The sequence below is a fragment of the Nymphaea colorata genome, chromosome 6, assembly GCF_008831285.2.
Source record: "Nymphaea colorata isolate Beijing-Zhang1983 chromosome 6, ASM883128v2, whole genome shotgun sequence".
NCBI lineage: Eukaryota > Viridiplantae > Streptophyta > Magnoliopsida > Nymphaeales > Nymphaeaceae > Nymphaea > Nymphaea colorata.
Genome location: NC_045143.1, coordinates 8515053 through 8536154, shown reverse-complemented (window position 1 = coordinate 8536154; position 21102 = coordinate 8515053). Strand labels below are relative to the sequence as shown.

The 21102-nt window shown below is 42.4% G+C and overlaps 2 protein-coding genes across 2 annotated transcripts; one reads left to right on the top strand and one right to left on the bottom strand.

The window, feature by feature from the left end:
* The first annotated feature begins 478 nt into the window (after nt 1-478).
* Nucleotides 479-4339, top strand: LOC116256289 (protein NONRESPONDING TO OXYLIPINS 2, mitochondrial). The gene is made up of 3 exons (XM_031632616.2): nt 479-663; nt 778-896; nt 4021-4339. The coding sequence occupies exons 1-3, from the start codon at nt 533-535 to the stop codon at nt 4044-4046; spliced, it is 276 nt and encodes a 91-aa protein (XP_031488476.1). The 5' UTR covers nt 479-532; the 3' UTR covers nt 4047-4339.
* Nucleotides 4340-12698: 8359 nt separating this feature from the next.
* Nucleotides 12699-14221, bottom strand: LOC116255584 (GATA transcription factor 12-like). Its single transcript, XM_031631456.2, has 2 exons — nt 13734-14221; nt 12699-13644 (listed from the first exon to the last, which is right to left on the bottom strand). The coding sequence occupies exons 1-2, from the start codon at nt 14019-14021 to the stop codon at nt 12919-12921; spliced, it is 1014 nt and encodes a 337-aa protein (XP_031487316.1). The 5' UTR covers nt 14022-14221; the 3' UTR covers nt 12699-12918.
* Nucleotides 14222-21102: the final 6881 nt, after the last annotated feature.

The window sequence follows — 21102 nt, the reverse complement described above, 5'->3', positions numbered from 1 at the left end:
TTAGTTGTTGAATTTAAGAATAACATTGATAACTACGTCATGATTCTTAGAAAAAATACGTAGTTTTCTTAGAACTTGGGTTCTTAAAATAAATGTGTTTAGAACTGATGCTGCAAACAAACCATGTTCTTGTTTTAAGAAACATAATGTCATATCCAGCATCTCATTGTGTTTCGAGAAACATAATGTGATTATATCCAGCATCTGACTGTCCAATCCTTGATCAATATGCGTAATCACATCATATTTCTTAGAACAGAAGAGCATAGAGTTATACAATATTAGAGATCTAAACAATTATCATAAAGATTTAGGGTTGTGAAATTTCTGGCTTAGACTGAACTGCTTCTGACTTATCGTTGAACGTAAACTTGTTTTACTGTCCTTAACATTGGGTGAAGGCTGATGTAGACCGGATCCAGACACGGATCCACAATCCACCAGTGAGAAGGGCTTGACGGTAGACTCTAGTAGTCTGGAGACCGTCCCATCCCTAAACCCCTCTTCCTCCCACTCCCTCTACTGCTTTCCTATGGCGTCTCGCTGCCGCTCCCTAGCGAGGCCCACGCTGTTCTCTCTCAAAACCGCATTTAGACGCCCTTCCTCCTCATCCCCCATTGGTTCGCCTTCTCTTCTAGCTCGTCCAACTCAGTTCTCTTCGAGGTAAGCCTGCTGGCTTCATGTCATCATTACAGAGAAACCAACATGGTGCTTTTCATTTTCCCTTCATTACAGGGAGCCCATATTTCGTATGTTCAACCTATTCTTGTTCTTCAGGTTTCCTGGTGAATTGGGTTGCCTTCAATCCCTTCTTCCGTTTCATACTGCAGTCGCTACTTCAAGGCTAAGATCGTGCCTTGGTGTGGACGCCAATGGCTGCAGATCAATGTCTAAGGGTACTATCATCTTTTGTACCTCCAAAGGGATTTGAGCTCTTTTTAGTTTGTTGCTAAGTAAGCAACCTTTTTCTCTGTGCTGTAATTGGTTCATATTTGACGTTTTTCTTCATAGCAAACTAATTCGTAGTGCACGGCAACATGATTTTCTTGGTGTATATATTGTGCCTTCATAGTTACACTATGTGGGTGTTGGATGATATCTGTCTTCATGGTTTTGCCCATTTATGGTACTGCTGTTTCATACTCTCTGTTTAAACATGTCATCTGCCCGGCGGTAAATGTTTTGCATATGTCGTAGAAGAAGGGATTTAATGCGACTTGGTTGTAGACAAAAATCGTGGAAACATTGCTTAGAATGATGGAAGTTAACGGGTATTAGGTTGAGTAACTTGTATATAGAATGGGCCCTTATTGCTCAATATAATATGTGCTCTATTATTTGGTTTTCATTTGAATGCATTTGTGCTTTGTTAGGATGGGGCGTATTCTTGTTGATGGGTGCACATATGGTTGTTTAAATCTTTAATATTTGATCTACATTTGGATGCATTAGTATTTGTTGGTCCGGGAATTATTTCTTCGATGCTTTCTTTCCCTATGCATGTTAAAAAATTGGCACCATTTGAGAACCAGAGTCAATTGCAGAAGGTAAGCAAATGCTTTGATGGCAAATGAGTTAGACTACTATTTTTTCAATATAAAAATGATCTGCTAACTATTTCACTAGTTTAACAATTTTAATGACCTCCCAAATAATTGCTATGTGGATTGCCTTACATCCTCGGATAACTAAGTTATATTTATCTCGTGAGGGCTCCATTGCCTGATGATTTTGTCAGTACGATGTCCCTTATTCTATTTTATCTAAGATTATTTATCAATAACATTAAAAAAAAGGAAATTGGGGAGCTTTTGCAACATGTATCTACCACTATATTCATCACTGAGTTTTTAAATGTACAGGTCATTTTGTCTTTCAGTTGACCTGCTTTTGTGTGGTTCGGAATGTTGTCCCCTAAAGACTAGAGAAGTCCTAAATGTAACAAAAGTATTGTAATATAAGTCCCTGCGTTAGGTTCTCATTTAGCTTACTACATATTTTATACTATGAATTTAAATTTACAGCGATAATAGTTCGGTTAGATACATAAATTTTGGATGTTTCAGACTTTAGTGTTAACCTATTTGTTGCACTTGTTTTTTCATCAAATTGAACATGGATATTTCAAACTTTCTGCTCTCCAGTGTGACTCTGACTCATGTAGAATTACGGTAGGATTCCCATAAGATATTTTCAATAATGGCTCTTTGAAGTTGATTAAAATCTAGTTATAGCTATAAACAATTCTATGATCAGTTTACTTGTTCTCATTTTTAATGAAGAAAGGGTGACTTTTTATGTTTCCAGTGAATAGTTTTTCTTTACGATGTTAATGAAACTATAGAACACCTCCCAAATGTGCTTGCCTACCTAATTGTTCTCCCCGGAAAATCATGAAATGCAAATTTTTGATTTTGTATTAACAATAAAACTATGCAAGAAAGATGAATCACTTGCATCATGGAAATGATACATCACCTACTTCATGTGTGTTTTACTAAGGATGTCTTTGCTCTTTCACTTTTGAGATTTGGATAGATTTCACTAGGACCTGCTTGATTGCTCTATATGGGTCTCTTAAGATTTCAATCACATCTTGTGTGGAAGCAAACCAACTTGTGAGATACATGTCTGACATTAGGTAAATTTGTTCTATAATGATTTAAACTGAAACCGTGCTCATGAGTGAACCTCAGTTTATAATTTATGGACATGATCACCTATCAGCTAAGCCGAGTCAGGTTTTTGGAGTTGGCAGGGGTGGGGGGGAGGGGGTGGTGTTCAGAGGGCATTATTTAAAAATTTTACATGTAAAATTTAATATTTTAAGATCCAAGAGGAGCTCCTGTCCGTCAACAAAATATCCTTGATCCTTTGACTCGCAATTTTCTAATACTTACGTTGATTCATGTATATTACTCTATTGCATCGTTTGCTTGTTTGCTAATGATTCTATATTTTTTTTTTCAAAATTTTCACCATCAGCAGCTTTAGGTAATAGGCTAGTTTTTGCCACCTTCAAGACCACCCAATGCTGCGCTTCTTTGCTTGTTGATTACCTTTAAGTCTGCTTTATTTCTGTCTGCTAGGATTATTCAAATGCAGAATCTGACATGTCTGACCACCATTCCTTTTTCTCTAATGTACTTCCTTTTCTGCTATGCATGGTTTCTTTCTCAAATCCTGTTGGAAGTATTGATTCACAGTCTAGTAAATGTCTGATGTGGTTGATAAATGAAACTATTTTCTTGACGGCAGTCTGTTTATCCTTTTCTAGATACATGATTTAGGTACCTTCACCGCTTTTGGTGATTTTAACTGCACTTTGGCCTTTGGCTATCCTTAAGATTATCAGAGTTTTAGCTGTTCATTATGCACGTGTATGTCTTTGTCCTTTACAATGCTGTAAGATTTCTCTACTCACATAGACACTTCCTATCCTTGATTTATATTTTGGATTTATATTTTGTAACCAACAATGGAGCCACAATATCAAGCAATCTGGTCATATTTTGATGCCAATTATGTAAAATTTGGGGTGGAGAAATCTGCATTTAATGGCACCTATTTTTATTGTGTAACTCCATAGTGTCATCATGGTCAAATTCATCAAAAGGGTACTCTTTTGTCTCCCATTTGATGCAACTGAATGTTCTTCATCTTGCTGTAATCAAACACTAGAAAGGTCCAGACAGGACTCCAGACCCCCAAGTGACCTTAAATTGGTTATGCTTGTTTCACATCCAAACAACTGTCTCGGGTGCCAATGTCTCATGGAGTCTTTAGACGTAGTATGAATGTCAGCTCCTTTGGGAACACAAAATTGATTTGTTAAGAATGTTGGCAAATATCATGGACTAAATGGAAATTTGAATCATATGGGTGTTATGATATGTGGAGGGTGAAACAAAATTCATCTTATGCGATCTGTATATTTTTCTTTTCTTGTTCTTTTTCCTGCATCGTTTTTCAATTCTGCATGCTAGACTTGGAAACTGAGTATCTTGAATGATTTGGCAGAACTGGGCCTGTCTGTTCCGCGATGAAGGAGTACAAGTGGGTAATTGGCATTGGTTCATTCCTGGATATTTGCAACGCTGACCTTTACTAGCCACTGTTTTATTCTTATCTGATGGGACATATATCCATTATGTTTACCCTTTCTTTTCCGGTTTGAAATGAAGCATAATTTACAAACTTTGTAATCTAGATGCACAGATTTTGGGATGGTGTATATGAGTGCTGATGCCGCCTGCTCTCTGTGGAAGCTAATAATGGTTAGACTTTTTTGGAGCTTATATTTTTGGTTGATACATGGGAAATCACTCTTCTATTGTTATTCGTTCCTTCCTATTTTTCTTAGAGAGAAGCTTTTTAGTAGTCAAATCAAAGTTACAACATCTCATTGACAAATGTAGCCAACATCAATTTGGAAATTGGTTTCCATATCTGTTTAACTGGATAAAGGACCAGTCAGTTTAGTTATTTCGAAACTAAAATGATTTAATTTTCCTATTTGTTACGTTTGGCTGACAAACTCATTTTTGAATTCCTGGGTTGGTTCGTGCGCATGCATCGGTCTTACACGTGCAAGAATAAGCCGGAACTCAAATGAGAATCACATATGTCCAATCAGTTAGGCTTGTCCTGAGCTCCTCCCGACTTGGTTGAACAGCTGAATGAGCTATGGATAAGCTGGTTTGTATATATATATATACACACAATCACTCACGCACACACAAATATGTGGATTTGGCTGATTTTGAGGCCTTTGATCTTTCTTCTTTCAGAGGTTCTTATTTGTTAAATAAACTATACAAATTTCATTCGTCAAACTCTTGTGGGTAGTTTGATCACTGATTTAAGTTATTTTAGGGTGGGGAACAGGGGGTGTAAAAAAATCTTGGGAAAGCAATATACGGTCAGTTATCAAGACGTATGAGAGATAGAGAGAGAGAGAGCATGTTTTTTGAAATAAAGTCGTGATTTTCTCACTGATTAAGACAATCTAATCGTATAGTGGTCTAGTTACAAATCATCCTCTGGATAACGTACTTTGGAAATAAATTAATAATTTCTTGGTCCCGTCCTTATTTATTATGGGCGTATGTTTTGACACCATAAGTCCATAACATGTACTTGGAAGATTAAGATTTGTTATATAAACCGTGTAGGTTGCATTTTTCAAGTAAACTTTTACAAGTAAAAGCTGTGTTAGTCTTCCTTGCTGTTAGAAGCTGAGCCTGAGGCCGAGCTTGTTTTGAGCCCTGAGGCACTCGAGCCGAGTTCGAGCTGGCCCAGCTCGGCTCGTGAACGGTGTGGTAAGGCCAAGCCTATAACCTGAGGTTATAATTGCAACTTTGAGGTGAAACATGATAAGCTGGAGCGGGTGGGAAACGGACGAATATTCAACCACTCTCTTGGTTAATCCCTTAAACGGGTGGATATAATCAGTCAAATCTTAGATGAACTACAATCTTCACCTTTGATTTGTTTGATAAACAGGTTTTTCATTGTGAGCATCGATGGTTCATTTGGCCCAACGAATAGTCACCATCATTAGTGTCATGGTCGCACTTTTGTGGTTCGCCTGTCATTTCCGCAGGCAACGGTTGGACGATCCCATCTTGTGTCAAGTTCATTTAAGAGTGTGATTTGGCAGATCACCAGATCTAATTTCTCTGCGAAGCAATCTGTATGTTCTGCATGATAGCTTCTTCTATCTTGGCAATCCATGGCAGTTCCGCTAAGTCTCTCTTTCTCGTCTTCCAAATCAAGTGCAACGGATTTAGGACTCGTTCTCTGGAGGTTGGAACCATGTCCACTTCCTGGATCTGATGAACTAGGTTGTAAACTCATGGTCTTGATCATATATTCTCTTTAATAAATAGAATGCATTGGTTGGGCTTGAACTCTAGAGAGAACAAGGTCCACTCTTTGGTTGGTCTTGGACTTTGGAGAGAACAAGATGGGACGATGAAAGTTAGAAGCTGTGGTAAAAAGTGTTATTGTTGAATGAGCAGTAAAAATATTTCATCCTACTGTTCAACACACGGGCCAAAGCCCTCACGATTTCCCTAATATCCATAAGGTACCATGTCTGCTTTCGGTGACTCATGGTGAGACTCTGTTATGCTTCAATTTGTATATTGGTGCCCTGCTTTTTGCAGCACAGAAAGTTGACACATCGAGAATTCAAAATAGAAACTAACTGCCTATCAGTCCCCACCTGTTTGGTGTGCCCTCAAGGATTTATTGTCTGCCATTAGACTTCAAGGTGAAGGCAGTTAAAAAGTCTGACAAGGTACAAGACCAGTTCTAGTTGAAGCTTAAAACTGTCTTCTTTTAGAGTCGAGTAAAGCCAAAATTTGAATTCCTCTTCTTTGACTAGCTTTGACGAGCTGAGCCAGGGCAAGGCAAGGTTGCCTCCAGTAGACTTGAATAAGATACATAAAAGCATGCTGTTACAAGGTTTTTACATTGTTGTCACAAGTAGCACCATTGATGTATCGGGTGCAATCGTTGCGTCTTTAAAATGAGATTTCTACTTCAAATATTCTTCTCTAAGCTTGATTATTCTAGTTAAGAACAAGAAGCTCTCTTAAGCTGGTTCGGCATCAACAATGACAGCAGTGAACCCTTCAACTTAGGTATTGTACCCCACCATTTAAGGCATAGAGATAGAATCTATGAAAATCGAATTAGAGACCTGTCTTGTTACAGGCCGCTAACCTAACCAGTTACATTATGGGCCCTTGAGGCCATCAAAATGAGCTTTACAACCTCCATATTTAAACTAAATATTTCTCTCCAACTCATCACCTGACTAGCAAAGTTAAAAAAAAGGGTTAAATTTAGCAACAAAAATGTCAAGCTAAAGTACACATGTTAAGGTGTTTGCAAGTTTAGATTTTATAGTTCTAAACAATCCACTTAATGTGAAATCAACAATAACTATTGGGTAGATTTAGATTTGGTACACCTAAATAAATCTTCATTTTTTCTCCTTTCCTTTCCCTTGAGCTTGTTTGACTTGCATTTTGAGGATGGAAAAAATAGAACTCTTGATGACTTGTGCTGGCACATCTTAGGAACATGTCCCTCTCATGACTAGAGAGATGGAGAAGAAAACAGCAAGAGAAAAGGAGACAAACACACAAGAGGACATGGAATTTCATGTGGTATGGAGATGCAAAATGTCTCCTTACTTCCATTGGCCACATAGGAGTGCTCCTTTAAATACAAGAGTCTAGAGTGTTGCCATAATTACCAAACTACAATTATACCCCTCTCCAATAGAAGCAAGCTCTACACTCCTTCAAATATGGCATACATAAGAACACCATTTTGGGTGCTGTTGGTTCTCTGGGCTTCTTCCCATCAAACTACCTCTATAGTTCCCCTCCTGAAGCCCCTGCCTTTATTCTCGGAGTCCAGAACTGCTTTGGAGCTTGAATAAAGAGTGGAACACCTGTAGGGATGAACACGAGCCAAGTCAAGACCGAGTTCAGTCAGCTCGAGCTCGGCTCAACTAATGAAACCTCAAGCTCGAGAATAGCTCAACGGAAGTAGCTCGAGCTCGACTCGACAGTTACATGTTGAGCTCGAGCTTGACTCGATTAAAGCTCGACAAACTCGTTTGAATAGAATTGATATTCATTATTACGTGTTGAACTCAAGTTCAACTTAATTAAGGCTCAACAAACTCGTTTGAATAGAATTGATATTCATTGTTACGTGTTGAGCTCGAGTTCAACTCAATTATGGCTCAACAAACTCGTTTGAATAGAATTGATATTCATCGTTACGTGTTAAGCTCGAACTCGACTCGATTAAGGTTCGACAAACTCGTAAACTCGTTTGAATATATCGACTTGATTAAGGCTTGACAAACTCGATCAAGGTTCGAGCTCGACTCGGCAGTTTCATGTTGACCTCGAACTCAACTCGATTATTTGAACGAGTCGTCGAGCTCGACTCTTTAAGCAAATGACTCAGCCCTAACTCGTTCACGAGCCGAGCTTTAACGAGTCAAACTCGAGTAGCTCGACTTGTTGTTCACCCCTAAACACCTGTCAACTAAGCGATCAAGTCCCTCATTTGCAGCTCAGAAAAGTAGTGTAGAGGAAAACTGGCTTTTTATGCTCCACCCATCCTTGGGGCTCAAATGGGTATCCTTGGTGTCAGCTTGTTAGAGAAATAACACTCATACAAACTGAACCTTGACTGCTCATTTGACAGCCATATAAGCTTACTGGCTACGGCGACCCACTTGCATGACATAGCTCCGGCCAACTCCGGCCGCTGGAATCGGCAATCAGGGAAGGGGCCAACTGTTTGCGCCTGGCGGATGCCAAACAGGCGATTCCACGCCCTTTTAGAATAAAGAAGAAGATGCCTCCTCTGGCACCCACAAGCGGAGCTGTACACCGGCTGACGGACCAGCTTAATTAAAAAGTGAGCTGGGCAAAGACTCGGTCATTATTTCAACACCTCCCCAAAGCAACCAGAGTGGGTTGTTATCTAATGCCCCCTGCACGTGCATGTGCATGTGCATGTGCACTTGCTTGCTCTTAAAAGAGACCCAATAATCTTTCTTTGAGCTCATTCCTCACTCTTAATTACATTGCAAATATTTTAATTCCCCCGTACAATTATTGATCCAAGGGGGCCACCAGTAAGTAAAATAGAGACCTAATCCTCAACCACCGCTTACTTGGTCTAGTACTCTTACTAAAAGCCTCCACACTGGGATATGGGCCCGGCCGGCCGAGTCGGGGCGAGGGGAGGTCGGTGTCTCGGTCGACACGGCTTGCTTCGCATTAGCCTATAAAGACTTTCTAAGTTCTGGCTGGGCTCGGACTCATGGCTGAACTGGCACTGCCTCTAGGTCTGAATTTACCATCTTTTTGGTTTAGATACACAAAAGTTTATGGAGGAAATGTTTCTCTAATTTGCCTTCGACATGTTCACGTCGCGTTGATCGGTCGGCATAGATCACCAGATTATGGAGTTTGAGATTATGACCTGTGGCATTGTTGAGGGGTGATTTGGGAGGAGTTTGGAATTGGGGGGTTGCAAGTAGGTTGCAGTGGTTGGACTTGATTGGGTTCTACTTGCCTTGTTTGTTCTCTTGCTTGAGCCACACACATCTCAAGTTGCTGCGCGCCTAGTGATAAGTGGGGTCTGCCCACTTGGGCCAAGTGAGTCTGGATTGCAACCCAACAACTTCCCATAGGGTAGGTTAAATTCTAGCCTAGGATGGCAACTTCACAGCATCCTTGAGGTTAGGTTAGTGAATGAGAGAAAATGAGAGCTGCCTGAATGCAAGAAAGTCTTCTGATGATTTACATATCAGGATATTATTCAGAACCCTCCATAAACCTTCTACATTTGAATCCGAATCCAAACTATATTATAGATGTTGAGTATTTAAAACTATATCTGATCCGAATCTGAATATGAACCTGGTCAGGATTTACTTAAATCTGAATCCGATCAGATGTCGTTTTTTATATTTGAATTCTTAATCCGATGTCAAAATTTGTTCCATATCTTCTTAATCCGGATCGAGATTGGATTTCTTGACATCCCTAGTTTTAAGTAAAATGTAAATTTCAGGAGACTACATGGTGAAATGATTTTTGGACCTCTGTCTTTCTCTTTCTCTTTCTTGGCAGGCAAGGTGGGACATTGCTAGGTAAGCCACTGGGCCAGGGTGCACACCTGCTTATCAATGCTCTTATATATTTCCCATCCATCAAAGAACCCTAATTCTGCCCACCCTGAGTGTTGTACAATACAATATCCTTCTTTATGCATCCAGTGAATCTTATCTATCTTGAAGAAATTTGGGGACTAAGCAAACAAAAAATTATGTATCTTATGTATAATAAACTTGTGTATTTCCTAACTTTTTGAGCTTCTTTATATGAAGTGGTTGTTCCTGAGACTTGGAACTTATAATTGAAGGTTGATAGTTGCCAGCACTTTTCCATTGCACCAAGCAAAGGTCATAAATGGACCCCCATGAGAAACGCCAGCTGTTGGTAGATCAGAAAAAAAAGGGACCTTTGTTTCTTAAACTAGTTAGATACCATTATAATATAAACTGTCAATTTGGTGACTTCTTTAACCTTCTTTTAAAATGATGCAAAAGTGAAATTGGATCTACCACTCGTTGCTCTCTTCTTTCCAGGGAAGAAACTTTTCCAAAAGTTGAGCGACTTTAGGTTGTCTGCTCTCTGCTTGTCCTGTGTTTGATCTTGAACAAGTTACAATGGGGACTGCAACTGAAGCCTCATGATTTATGAGAAAACTTCGCATAAAAGTAGCATGATTTTGTCGATTCGATATCAGGTTGGACTGAAGATTTTGGCATTGAAAGAGGTCAACAATTTGATATTTATAGTATGGATCTAAACATAAACTAGTACTCTTAGCTTATGTTTCTTCCCCACAAAAAGAAAAGAAAAGCATGTATCTAGAAATATAACCTATGCAGGACAGCATCTACACCAAGTAAAGTAATCCAATCTACTGGTACTGCTAGATCCAACTTGTTTATATGACTTGATCTGAATTTTTTTCTTTTGACTACAAATAATGGTTGGAGAGGTTCACACATTTCAAATATTATACTCTTGACTTGCTCCGCTTTTATGGTCTGCCACCTATACCGGAGGCACTTGGGGGCTCGTGTAGGCAATTGACCAAGCAGATCCATTGAAATTACTTGTTTATATATATAACCATTTATTTATCTACACATTGGTACCACTAAAAAAATGTAAAATACGAAGATTCATAGCCCATAGGGGAGGCAGGAGGCAAAATTCCAAAATTTTATGTGTAAAATTTAAAAATTTTAGCTGAACTTAATATAAAAGATTTTGAAAAGTTATATTTTGACCAAGATAATGCTGGGGGTCGGGACCAAGTGAGTCTGGGACACCTGAACCAAGCGTCCCGACCCAAATCTCTGCTTTGCGTGAGAGGGAGGTACTGAAGATGGACGACCGAGGGAAGAGCAATGGGGCAACGGCAATTGGAGGGCGTCGGATGGGCTGGAAGTTGGAGATCATCAGGGTGGGCCCACGTGGGATTGGCTGAGACGTCGGGTCCCACGCCAGAGGCGAAAAAAAAAGAAGCTCTGGGGGGACGTTCGTCCGTCGCCCTCACTCAAAGTAAAATTCCCACTCCAACGCCCCGGCGTACCCCATAGAACCGACACCCACCCGAGCGCCCTCGATCTCCAAAACCCCAACGATCCCGATGCGTCCCGATTTATGGGCCCCGAAAGGACGCCTCACGCCAGCTCGGACGAACAGCGCTCCCCCCTTCACTGTCCCTCACCAATCAAACACTCCTCACTGTCGCTGTCAGAATCCCACTCCCACCGAAACGCGCTTTTATTCCGATTCCGAAACCGGAAGCGACCCGGTTCGTGGGCCCCGCTTCTGACATTCATGCCCCTGGAGGAGCGTCCTCAATCCCGAGCACATGGCCGTGCCCTGGCCCACGGGACAAGCTGCGGTTTTCCCTTTTGTTTATTTATATATATTTATTTTAAGTGTAGGTGGCAGGGGACACACATGGCATTTTCGCGAATCTGGGGGGCAATGCTTGTCCTGCGGCCGGCGTCAGCCATGTGCGTGCGTGCGTGCGCGCCTCTCCCCCCTCTTGGTGCGGAGCGTATGGGGTGCATGTCCGTGCCGACGACGCGGCCCGCACTTTTACGCGGAGACCCCACGTCTTTTGCCGAATGACGCGACCGCCCTTCACTCCCAGGGGGTTTGGGTTCACTCCGTCGTGGCTTCCACCACCGTGAGAGATCGTCGTCTTCATGAGAGTTGTTTTGGATAGAGTGGCGAAGGCGTGAGGCCCATACTCACGTACCATGGGTGAGCGCACATCGAGGACCATCGATTGGAATGATCTGACAGTTCAAATTCTGTGTGTCCTTTCGCCCGCTCTTTTACTTTTTTTTTTTTCCTCTCCGTGGGCCGTGCTCGCTCTGGAGCGGCCGTGGGATGAAGACTCGGATTTTTCCCTTTGGGCGAGCGTAGCGGATCGGGTGCCTGGGATCACCCGTTCGGCGAGGAATTCCAGTGCCGTGAGAATTGCGGGACGGGAGTGGTCCGGAAACGACTCCCGGAGCCGGAGAGCCTCCTCGTGTCGTGGTTCGATTGTGAATTGCCGGAATTGTCGGTGGCCGGTTCGGCTTCGCGGTTATCTCCGGCGGCGATCTGTGGAGGGAGAACGCTGGCCTGCTGCTTTCACATCAGAGAAAAGTTAATGTTGCGAAGGACGTAAAGGAGGGGCATTGGGGATGGAATCTGTGAGTGAGAAGAAGATAGAGGGAGGGAAATTTTCACCGGAGTGGTTGCGTGGAATTTTAAAATTGAACGAGAAGCAAGCGGGAACGGGAATGGTCGAGGCCTCACGTTTTCTCCCGCGCGCGGTAGAGAGAGACAGTTATTTTTTGTTGCTCTATTTTTTCCATTTTAGGTATAGATTTTGTTGCAGAAGTTCATTGAGAATGGAGGTCTGAAGGATGACACCGTTAGAGTGATCGCGAAATTGCGTTCATAATTGCCGGAAAATTTGCCATTCTTCCTCTGCTTCCGGTATCCCCAGCAGGGAACACCGGAAAATAAGCACGAACGCGAGAGAGAAGGAGAGAGAGAGAGACAGAGAGAGAGAGAGAGCTCGTCTTTTTACAGAGGAGAAAAAAATTTCATGAATTCTCCGATTCTGAACCTCCAAGACGGGACTACCTGATAAGAGAGAGCCAATTTTCAATAATTTCCCCTACACTAGACCTAAAATTCGTTTGACAACAAAATAGAAAAAAAAGGTCTAAAACGAAAGGAAGAAAAGATCACGATGGGAAGAAAGAAAGGACGGACTCCAGTTTCAGATGAGGTGCCGGAAATCCGGGCCGGTTTGGATCAAGAACTCATCTCCGGCGTCGCTTCCGGCCGATACGTCGAATACCCCCGCGGCCTGCTGGAGGAATTGATGCTGCGATCTCTGCAACTCCTTCTGCCTCCTGAGCTCGAGCACCTTCCTGTGTGAATTCGAGTGTTTCGTAAGCACGAACGTCGGGCTTGCGGCGGGGCGATACTCCGGCACGAGCCGGCCGGACTTGTAACGGACGCCACAGGCGTTGCAGAGTGTCTTCGGCCCGAGCGGGCCCGTTCGCCACTGCGGGGTCTTGTCCGTGGCACAATGCAGGCATTTGCGGCCCTCCGGGTGCTCGGAGACCTCCCTTCTCCGGATGACTTTGCCGGCTTCTTTCGGCACCCTCCGGGCGGCGTCGGCGATCGCGTCACTCGAGCCCGACGAGGACGTGGTGGGCGAGAGGACCATGAGGCGCGAGGACCAGTTGCAAGCGGCCGTCCGGGAGCGCTTGCTCCGAGCCCGGGCGGGCACGGGAGCGTCCGGGTTGAAGCTCGGGTTCTGCCGTGCCGGCGGGAGCGAGGCCGACGGGTTGTCGGCAGAGCACTTGTACTCCAGCACCCCGGTGGCGTCGTCCTTCGTGTTGACGCTCGTGACGATCTGAAGCTTCTGGAAATCGTCGCTCGAGAAGGAGTCCTCCACGAAATTCGAAAGCCACTCCAACTCCGGGAGATCGTCATACTGCCCGTAACGGAAACACACTGAAAAAGTCAAAAAAATGCCAACAACCAAACTCCAAAATAATTTCCTTCCAGGGTCAGGGCGCTTACGGGTACGCAAAGCTCCCCCGGGAAATGCGAGTCCGTGAGGTTGCGGCAGTCGCCTGAGAAGGACGAATTGCAGCTCCCGCCCGTCTCGGCAACGGTGATGGTCGAGGAATCGGTGGAGTTCCCCGCCGCGGCGTCGGGCAGCCCCGAGGCGTCCTCGTTGGAGAAGTCGAGCAGGTCCTCAATGGGGAAGAAATCGGCACCCTTAATGTCGCAGAACTTCATCTCCTGCGACATTTGCGGCGGCCCCGCTCGGAAGCTTCCGGCCAGGAAAAACTCCGGGGACTCCATACCCAGTGTACGAATTCACGATCAAACGGCGATACAAGAACAAGTTGAGCAGCAAGAATGGAAGAAGGAAGGGTTCTGCAAGGGTTTATTTGAGAGAGGGAGAGGGTGAAAGGAAGACTGTGGTTGTGGGGGGAGACAGCTAGAGAGTTGGGCTTCTTCCCAGAGGGGAGAGAGATGGCATCTTATCACAGAGGTGAAAAGTCTCTAAAAGATTAAAAAAAAGGGGAAGGAGATGGCAGGTGAGGTGAAACCCCTCGCCCAGAAAATCGAAAAAAAATGGAAAAGGCAAAAATACGCGACGTCTTTATAATTTCGGCCGCCTTTGACGCTTCGCCCTCCGACTTCCCCCCATAACTACCGGACTGCCCCTGCCGTAACGGGTCAAACCGAACACCCCTCATGAATTTGAACCGACCCAAAATCAAAGCACGATTTTGGTTTGATACAAGGGGCATGGTAGGTTCGACTGAAGTGGACCCACACGGGTTCGGCCCATTGATGGCTCTCGTCTTGTCCAAGCACCGACAGAATGTTGACAGCGAAAGCTTACAAGAGTCGGTGTGCATGAGAAAGTGATATATTAGCTGCTCGGATCCGATCCGCAAGTGAGGGCGGTTTGGAAACGCGACTTGCCCCGAGGGGTAAATCGATAAATTCGGTGCAGGATAAAAGTTAAAAAAAAGGAAAAAAGACAAAAAAGAGCCGTGAAAACACCTGGTGAACGAAGAAGGTGTTTCGATTTTTCAACCCCTAACGAATCGATCTCCCGCTGGTTTGTCGCTAGTAATCATGCATTAGCGGCCAAGCTTCGCTGCCCGATTCCCCTGCTTTATTTTCTAATTTTATCTCATTTTATTATTTTTTTTTTCCTTTAATTTTTATTTTTTTACACTTTTTTGCCCTTTTCCACCCGGCCCTCGAGTTACGCGCCCAGATTTTTATTCGTTCTCAAGTCCTCGGTCTCCTTTGTTTAGAGGCGTAAAAATTTCAAACCCCTCCCCGAAAGCCCCGTTATTAACTAGTAAGCCGCATCCCGAACCTGCCATTTTCCACAAGCTTCCGTCATTTAAGCTAATTGCCTCATTTCTCTACCGCTCCTTGCTTCGTATTTGTTTCATTGTGGAGTCGGAGTGGGGCTTAGAAAAATGAAGTTCAACTCAACGAGCGGCGAGTGGGTTTGCTTTGCTCGGCACGGAGGGGAAAGTTGGGGCGTATTTGAAAAATGGGAGGTTTGGTGGTGGTACGGGAATTTGACCCATTTTTAAATGCCGCAACCCACGTTTAAGCACGACGGTTACAGCTCGGCCCGGTCGGCCTCGCACGGCTCGGATTTCGCCACGTGTCGTGTCGTCAGACTAATCCGACCGCCCTTTTACCCCGAGGGGTCCGGGGCCCACAGTGGAGACTTTTTATTGTCCACGTCACCAAGTTGCCGACGACCACGTGGCACCGACGGCGACGGCGTCGGTTGCCAGCTCGGCAGAGTAAACGCGAGTGTCGCCGCGGGACCCGCAATGCTGACATGGCGGGTTGGACCGGTCCGTCGCGGGCCCACATGTCGAGTGGACTTCGACCGGTCCTTTCCGGTAAAGGCGAACGTGTCCCTCGCCGTCATCTCCGGGAAATGACGAACTTGTCCCTCGGGTCCCGCTTGGTTTTACTGCTTTCCCGTCCCCGTCGCGGTCGCAGTTGTGGCTCCCATGACAGAGGGATGACGAAAGACGATTTTGTTCTTAGGGCAAAATCGTCATTACGTCCAGGGCCTGAACTGGCCCAACGTGTCTGCCTGTCGAGATTTATTTTAAAAAAGACGTGGGAGGAAAGAAAAAAAATGCCGGTCCCCCAACCAAATTACCATTATAACCTTCTTCTCGGGACATGACTGTCATTTTAAAAACCCAGAGGCAGCGGCTGCCTGCTAAAGGGACATAGATGTCATTTTCTTAAAAAAGAGTGGGTATAACTGGCGGCTGCTCTTTTACCTATTTTTTAATTTTTTTTTTTAACTGGGAATAAAGCGTAAAAAAGAAGGCTCGAGGAATCACCCTTGCTTGACGCAGAGGTTTTAATTTATCAGAGTTTTCACCCCTTTTTTTTTTTTTTATCCCTCTTCAAAAGGCAGAGGAAGGAAAATTCCTCCCTTTTTCCTTTTTAGCTATTTAATTTGGGGTTGGGAAGGGATGGGGCCCACGCGGCACGTGACAATACAGGGAGGAGTGTCAGCGATGCATGTGAGAGAGCGTTGCTCGTGTCAAAAGCCTTGACGTGCGGTCATCGCTTCCACGTGGCGCGTCACGCGTGTGCGATCCAGCTGGGCGTTCGAAAACGGATCGGGTCAACATTTCATCCGAAACTCGTTTGGCTCCGTAACCTCTGCCCCTGTCGGGTCGAGATCCAGGTTTGGTTCTTGAATCAAGATCCAAATAAGAACCTATCACGAGACGACGCACAACGATTTACATTTGGTCTTCCTCGGGTCTGGACCATTTGCGTTTTGCATCCGGTCCGAAACCCCAGCCCCCCAGTTTGGAGCATTGCATACGTTCGTAGGCGCATGTGCGTATGAGGTCTAAGCTAAAAAAAATGTCAGACGGATCCAAACTGGACTGGAGATTCTGCCGTATGGCCCGGAACGGATATACCTGTCAGAGCCGCTCCGTCTGATCCAGGATGAGAATGAAGCAACGTCCGAAGCTTTAAGGCCCAATGTGGACACATAGATAAAACAAATCGTATCGGTCCAGTACAATTAGTCTGGTTAGTTCTATCCACACCTCCTTAGTTGGATCCTAAATCAGACACAATCCGATCCGTTTCAGCAAACTCAGAATTGTGAGTCAGCTTTGAAAATCTCTTGGACTTGCTCCGCATTTTGAACTTTGATTCATATCCAAGCTTATGGATATGAATAATATGAAACATTTGTTTCATATAACAACTCGACCAACTTTTGGGCTTGAGCTCCTCGGTTAGAGGATCTCAACCCGCCCCTAGTAGTTTCGGTTTTAACTTCAAAAGGCTAAGAATTAAAAAATTTATGGGGTGTTACATGTTTTCTAGAAAAAAATTAAAAAATATGAATTCATTTAAAATATAAAAAAAAATTAGAAAAGTTAAGAACTAGAAATGCCTGAATAAGATAACCATGATAGTTTTAAAAAGATGTATGCACTTTTTAGCATCAATCATGACAAAATGATAATATTTCCAAAATATATTGCTATCTGCTGATACGTAAAAGGCAATTTGATGTTGAGAGTTAGGTAGATGTCGTTATATATGTTCTTTTCTTTTTTGAAAAAAAAAAATCGGACGTTAATCTTTTAGGCCAATATCCATTGGAGTCTTTTCTACTTACAGTGATTCTTAATGGGTTCTCTTATGGGCAGCGGCCCAAGATGTGGTCTTCTTGAAACGAAATTGCTATACCAGACACCAATAGAAGCTCAGTCAGCTTGAACTCAGCTCGAGTCACATATTGCTTGCCTCAAGTTTGGCTCGAGCTTGAGTCTAGCTTTGTGAGGTTAGCTTGAGCTTGACTCGGTAAACGGAGTCTGAGATTGAGCTTGACTCATTTAAACTTGTGACACAAGATGGCTAGATTTTTTAAACGAGTTCAGCTCGTGTAACTCAAAATTTGGCTCGCTTATAACTCGAGTTTTAACTCTACATTCAGCTCGACTTGTGTATTAAACAAGTCGAGCTTGAGCCACGCCTACATGAGCAAGTTCAAGTCGCGTTGTACATCCTAAACACCAATATTGAAAAGAAGAGAGAGAGAGAGAGAGAGTGGGTGTGATGTGGGTCAAAAAAACATCCTTTTGGATAAGTTACTGGTAGTTGAATAATACTTGAATTAGGTATTAAAGCAGCATCACACAGTGCTACTACAACTATTTCTCTACTTTACACATAAGCAGGGGCCAAGGAAGGTGTGGACAATTTGCTCAAAAGAAGCTAAAAAAAAAAACTTTATATTTTTATATTAATATTTTTAAGCAAATTTTTTCATTTTTTTTTAATGCCCCTACATATAGGTATTGAAGATGAAAAACCTAGGCTGGAGTCAAAATTTTCGTAGCTAACATTTTTGGCAATCTTGTTTGGCCCTAACCGTTATAGTTACGGCCGCCGTTCACCGGGGCTTCTTATGTCAACATAAAAAGTATGCGTTTGCCACCATTGTTTTTGGACGTTATGCAAAGTCAGAAGCCAGACCAACAAGAGAGTTTTTGCGTTGCAAAAAATTTGAAACGAAAACTGATCGCCTATCAACCTCTGTTCGAACCAATTGCGCCAACCTTTGTGAGGATAGGCAAATAGATAATTGGGTCAAGCAGAAATTTTTGAAAGTGAGAAACAGTAGAAATGGGTTGACCAGTTTGGAAGGTTTGGGATAATCATCCGTCTGGGTCAAATCTAGTGACAACAGTCTTTTCCTAACCGAGTTTTTGGCTTTTCGTTCAAGGAGGAGGAGATGGTGGGTTCGGTGGCCACCACTGCCGCTGCCGGCGTTAGTGCGGCTGGTCTCATCTGTTTGGCATCTTCCCTCCACACACGACACTTTACATTTAGGGGGCAGCAAAATTTTCTAAAAGAGGTGCAAAATGTATTTTTTTGATACTTTTTGGGGAGCTAAGTTAATTTTTTTTTACGCACACACACATATTCTGCTTATTTTTAATTTTGTGTTGCTAAAAACCGTCACAATATATTTCATTGTTAAAAACCATCACCAAACAATTGGCTGCCACAAATACATTTTTTGTGACTGTTTTTAACAACACAAAGTAAAATGTTCTTGACCTGTTCGTGCAGTACACCTTGTTTGGTAGGAGGCTAGGAGCTAGCTCATTTCCGTTGGACTATATGATTCATACAATTGCATAAGTTTAATTTGTATGATTCTCAAATTCAATCTGCACATTGGTTGATCAAGTTTGCATCTGCAGTTTTCTTGCTTAAAATTAGGAAACCTGCTGAAAACATAAAAAATTTATACAATATGCTCGCTCTTTTCCCCTTAGCTCTGAGTGCTGTAGATTAGCTGAATGAGCTGCTGAGTTGGTGAAAGTCTGGTTATCAGGTTCATTTATGTGGTTGTTAAACATCTGTGCTGCTGTAAAGGATAGATGCATGATGATACTATATTTGATAGGTATATCATTCTCAACTTAGGTAAAGATGTCAATATATCCTATTTGAGTGAGATATTTTCTCCGGGTAGAAGCAAAAAATCAAGACTCCACCCATAACAATGAAGACTGATCTGAAATCCCTCTCATGCAGGGGCAGAGCCAAAATTTTTTCATGAGGGGGACCGAATTAAAGTTTCTAAATTTTGACAGGAGCCGAAATATCATTTTAAAAAAAAAATTATATAAGACAATTGAAATTTTTTAAAATTTACATGTAATTAATTTTTTTTTTTTGAGGTGGGGCAAGGGCCCACGTGGGCTCTCTTTGGCTCCGCCCCTACTCCCATGTGAGACCTAAAGAGTACACTAACACAGGATTCATTGCTATGAGAAAAGAGGATTTGAGCTCCTCGTGATATACACAAAACCTCATATTTGAGGTCAGTTTGGAATGAGAAGGAGTCTAATCTAAAATCCTTGGATTCAAGTGACCTCAGATTTGAGGTCAATGGGTACAATGCCCCATAGAGCTCAATTTAAAACTTTGAATGTTATACTACAATGGATTTGGTTCAGTTATATAGAGCAGCCCTACGAGATTCAGGTTGTTGCCCCTAGATCAATCAAAAATTTGTTAACAATATACTTAAGGAAGGGCTGAGAGGTGGCTCCTGGCCTCACCCAAAAAGCGGGGTTCTCAGTTATGAACCATAATTTGGTGAATTGGGCAATCCATTGATTCACCTAATCCGGCCAAAAGTACTAATTCTTTTACAAAATAAATTAACAAATTTAAAATAAATAAAAATAAAAAATATTTGAAAACATAATTAGTAGTTCACAACGGGCACTGTTGAATAGGCCTTGGAACCGATCCGATCCAAATCAGCCAATTTGATCTGTTTTTAACAAAGCCGTGCAGTACTGCTACTTTACAAGTTGTGCTCTCCCATGTGCCGGCGAGTTGGTCGCCGGACTTGTCAATTTTATGAGGTCGGCGATGAATTCGGTAGGGCCATATAACCCTCAAAACCAGAAGAGAAAAAAAAAGGAAGGCAAAATATTTTACAACAAAAAGAGTCACTTCAATTTCAAACTAAAAATGTTGTTAGGAGTACGACCCAATTGTAGCGAAAACTTGTCCGCAATATATTGGGTAGGGATGTTGATATGTCCGATTTGAATTGAATATCTGACTGTATCATTTGAAAAAAAAAATCAGAAATGAAAAAAAGTTTAACATCTGATTAGGAAATCAGATCAGATTCAAACTTAAAAAAATGACATTTGATCAGATTCAGATTTGAATATACATAGATATCCAGTCAAATCGGATTCGAATTTATATTGGATTTAGTTTTAAAAAAATATTCTATATCTAACACTCTTTTGGAAACCAGTAAGATTTGGTTCAAAATTCAGACTTGGATTTGGATATTAATATAAAAAATGAATTCAGATCACATTCATATCATGATTTGCATTGGCATTCGAATCCAGATATACGAATATCCAAAAAAGCAGATTCAGTTAAACATTTATCTGATTCAAATGCGATCCATTGACATCCCTAAATAAGAATTAGTGGTCGGCTGTCGAACACACCACATTGCTTACACAGCATGTCGCCGGAATAAAAGAAATTTGCTTTTTGTTCTTCTATTTTACCCTCATAGAGGGGATTTTAATACATTTATTTGAGGTTAATTTTGTCATTTCAACTTCCCAAACATGCGCTCCACAATACTTTGTAGCACCAAATCCTTCATCTCAACTTTATTTGGTGATTCAGCTAGGAACAAAAATATTTATACTATTTATGTGTAAGCCAAAAAAAAAAAAGGAAAAAAAATGATAAATGAGATAAATAAGAAACCAAAGTTGGTGAATGTTTTTATGAGGGTCTACCAAAGTGAGTAATAATTGCTCCCTTCCAATCATGT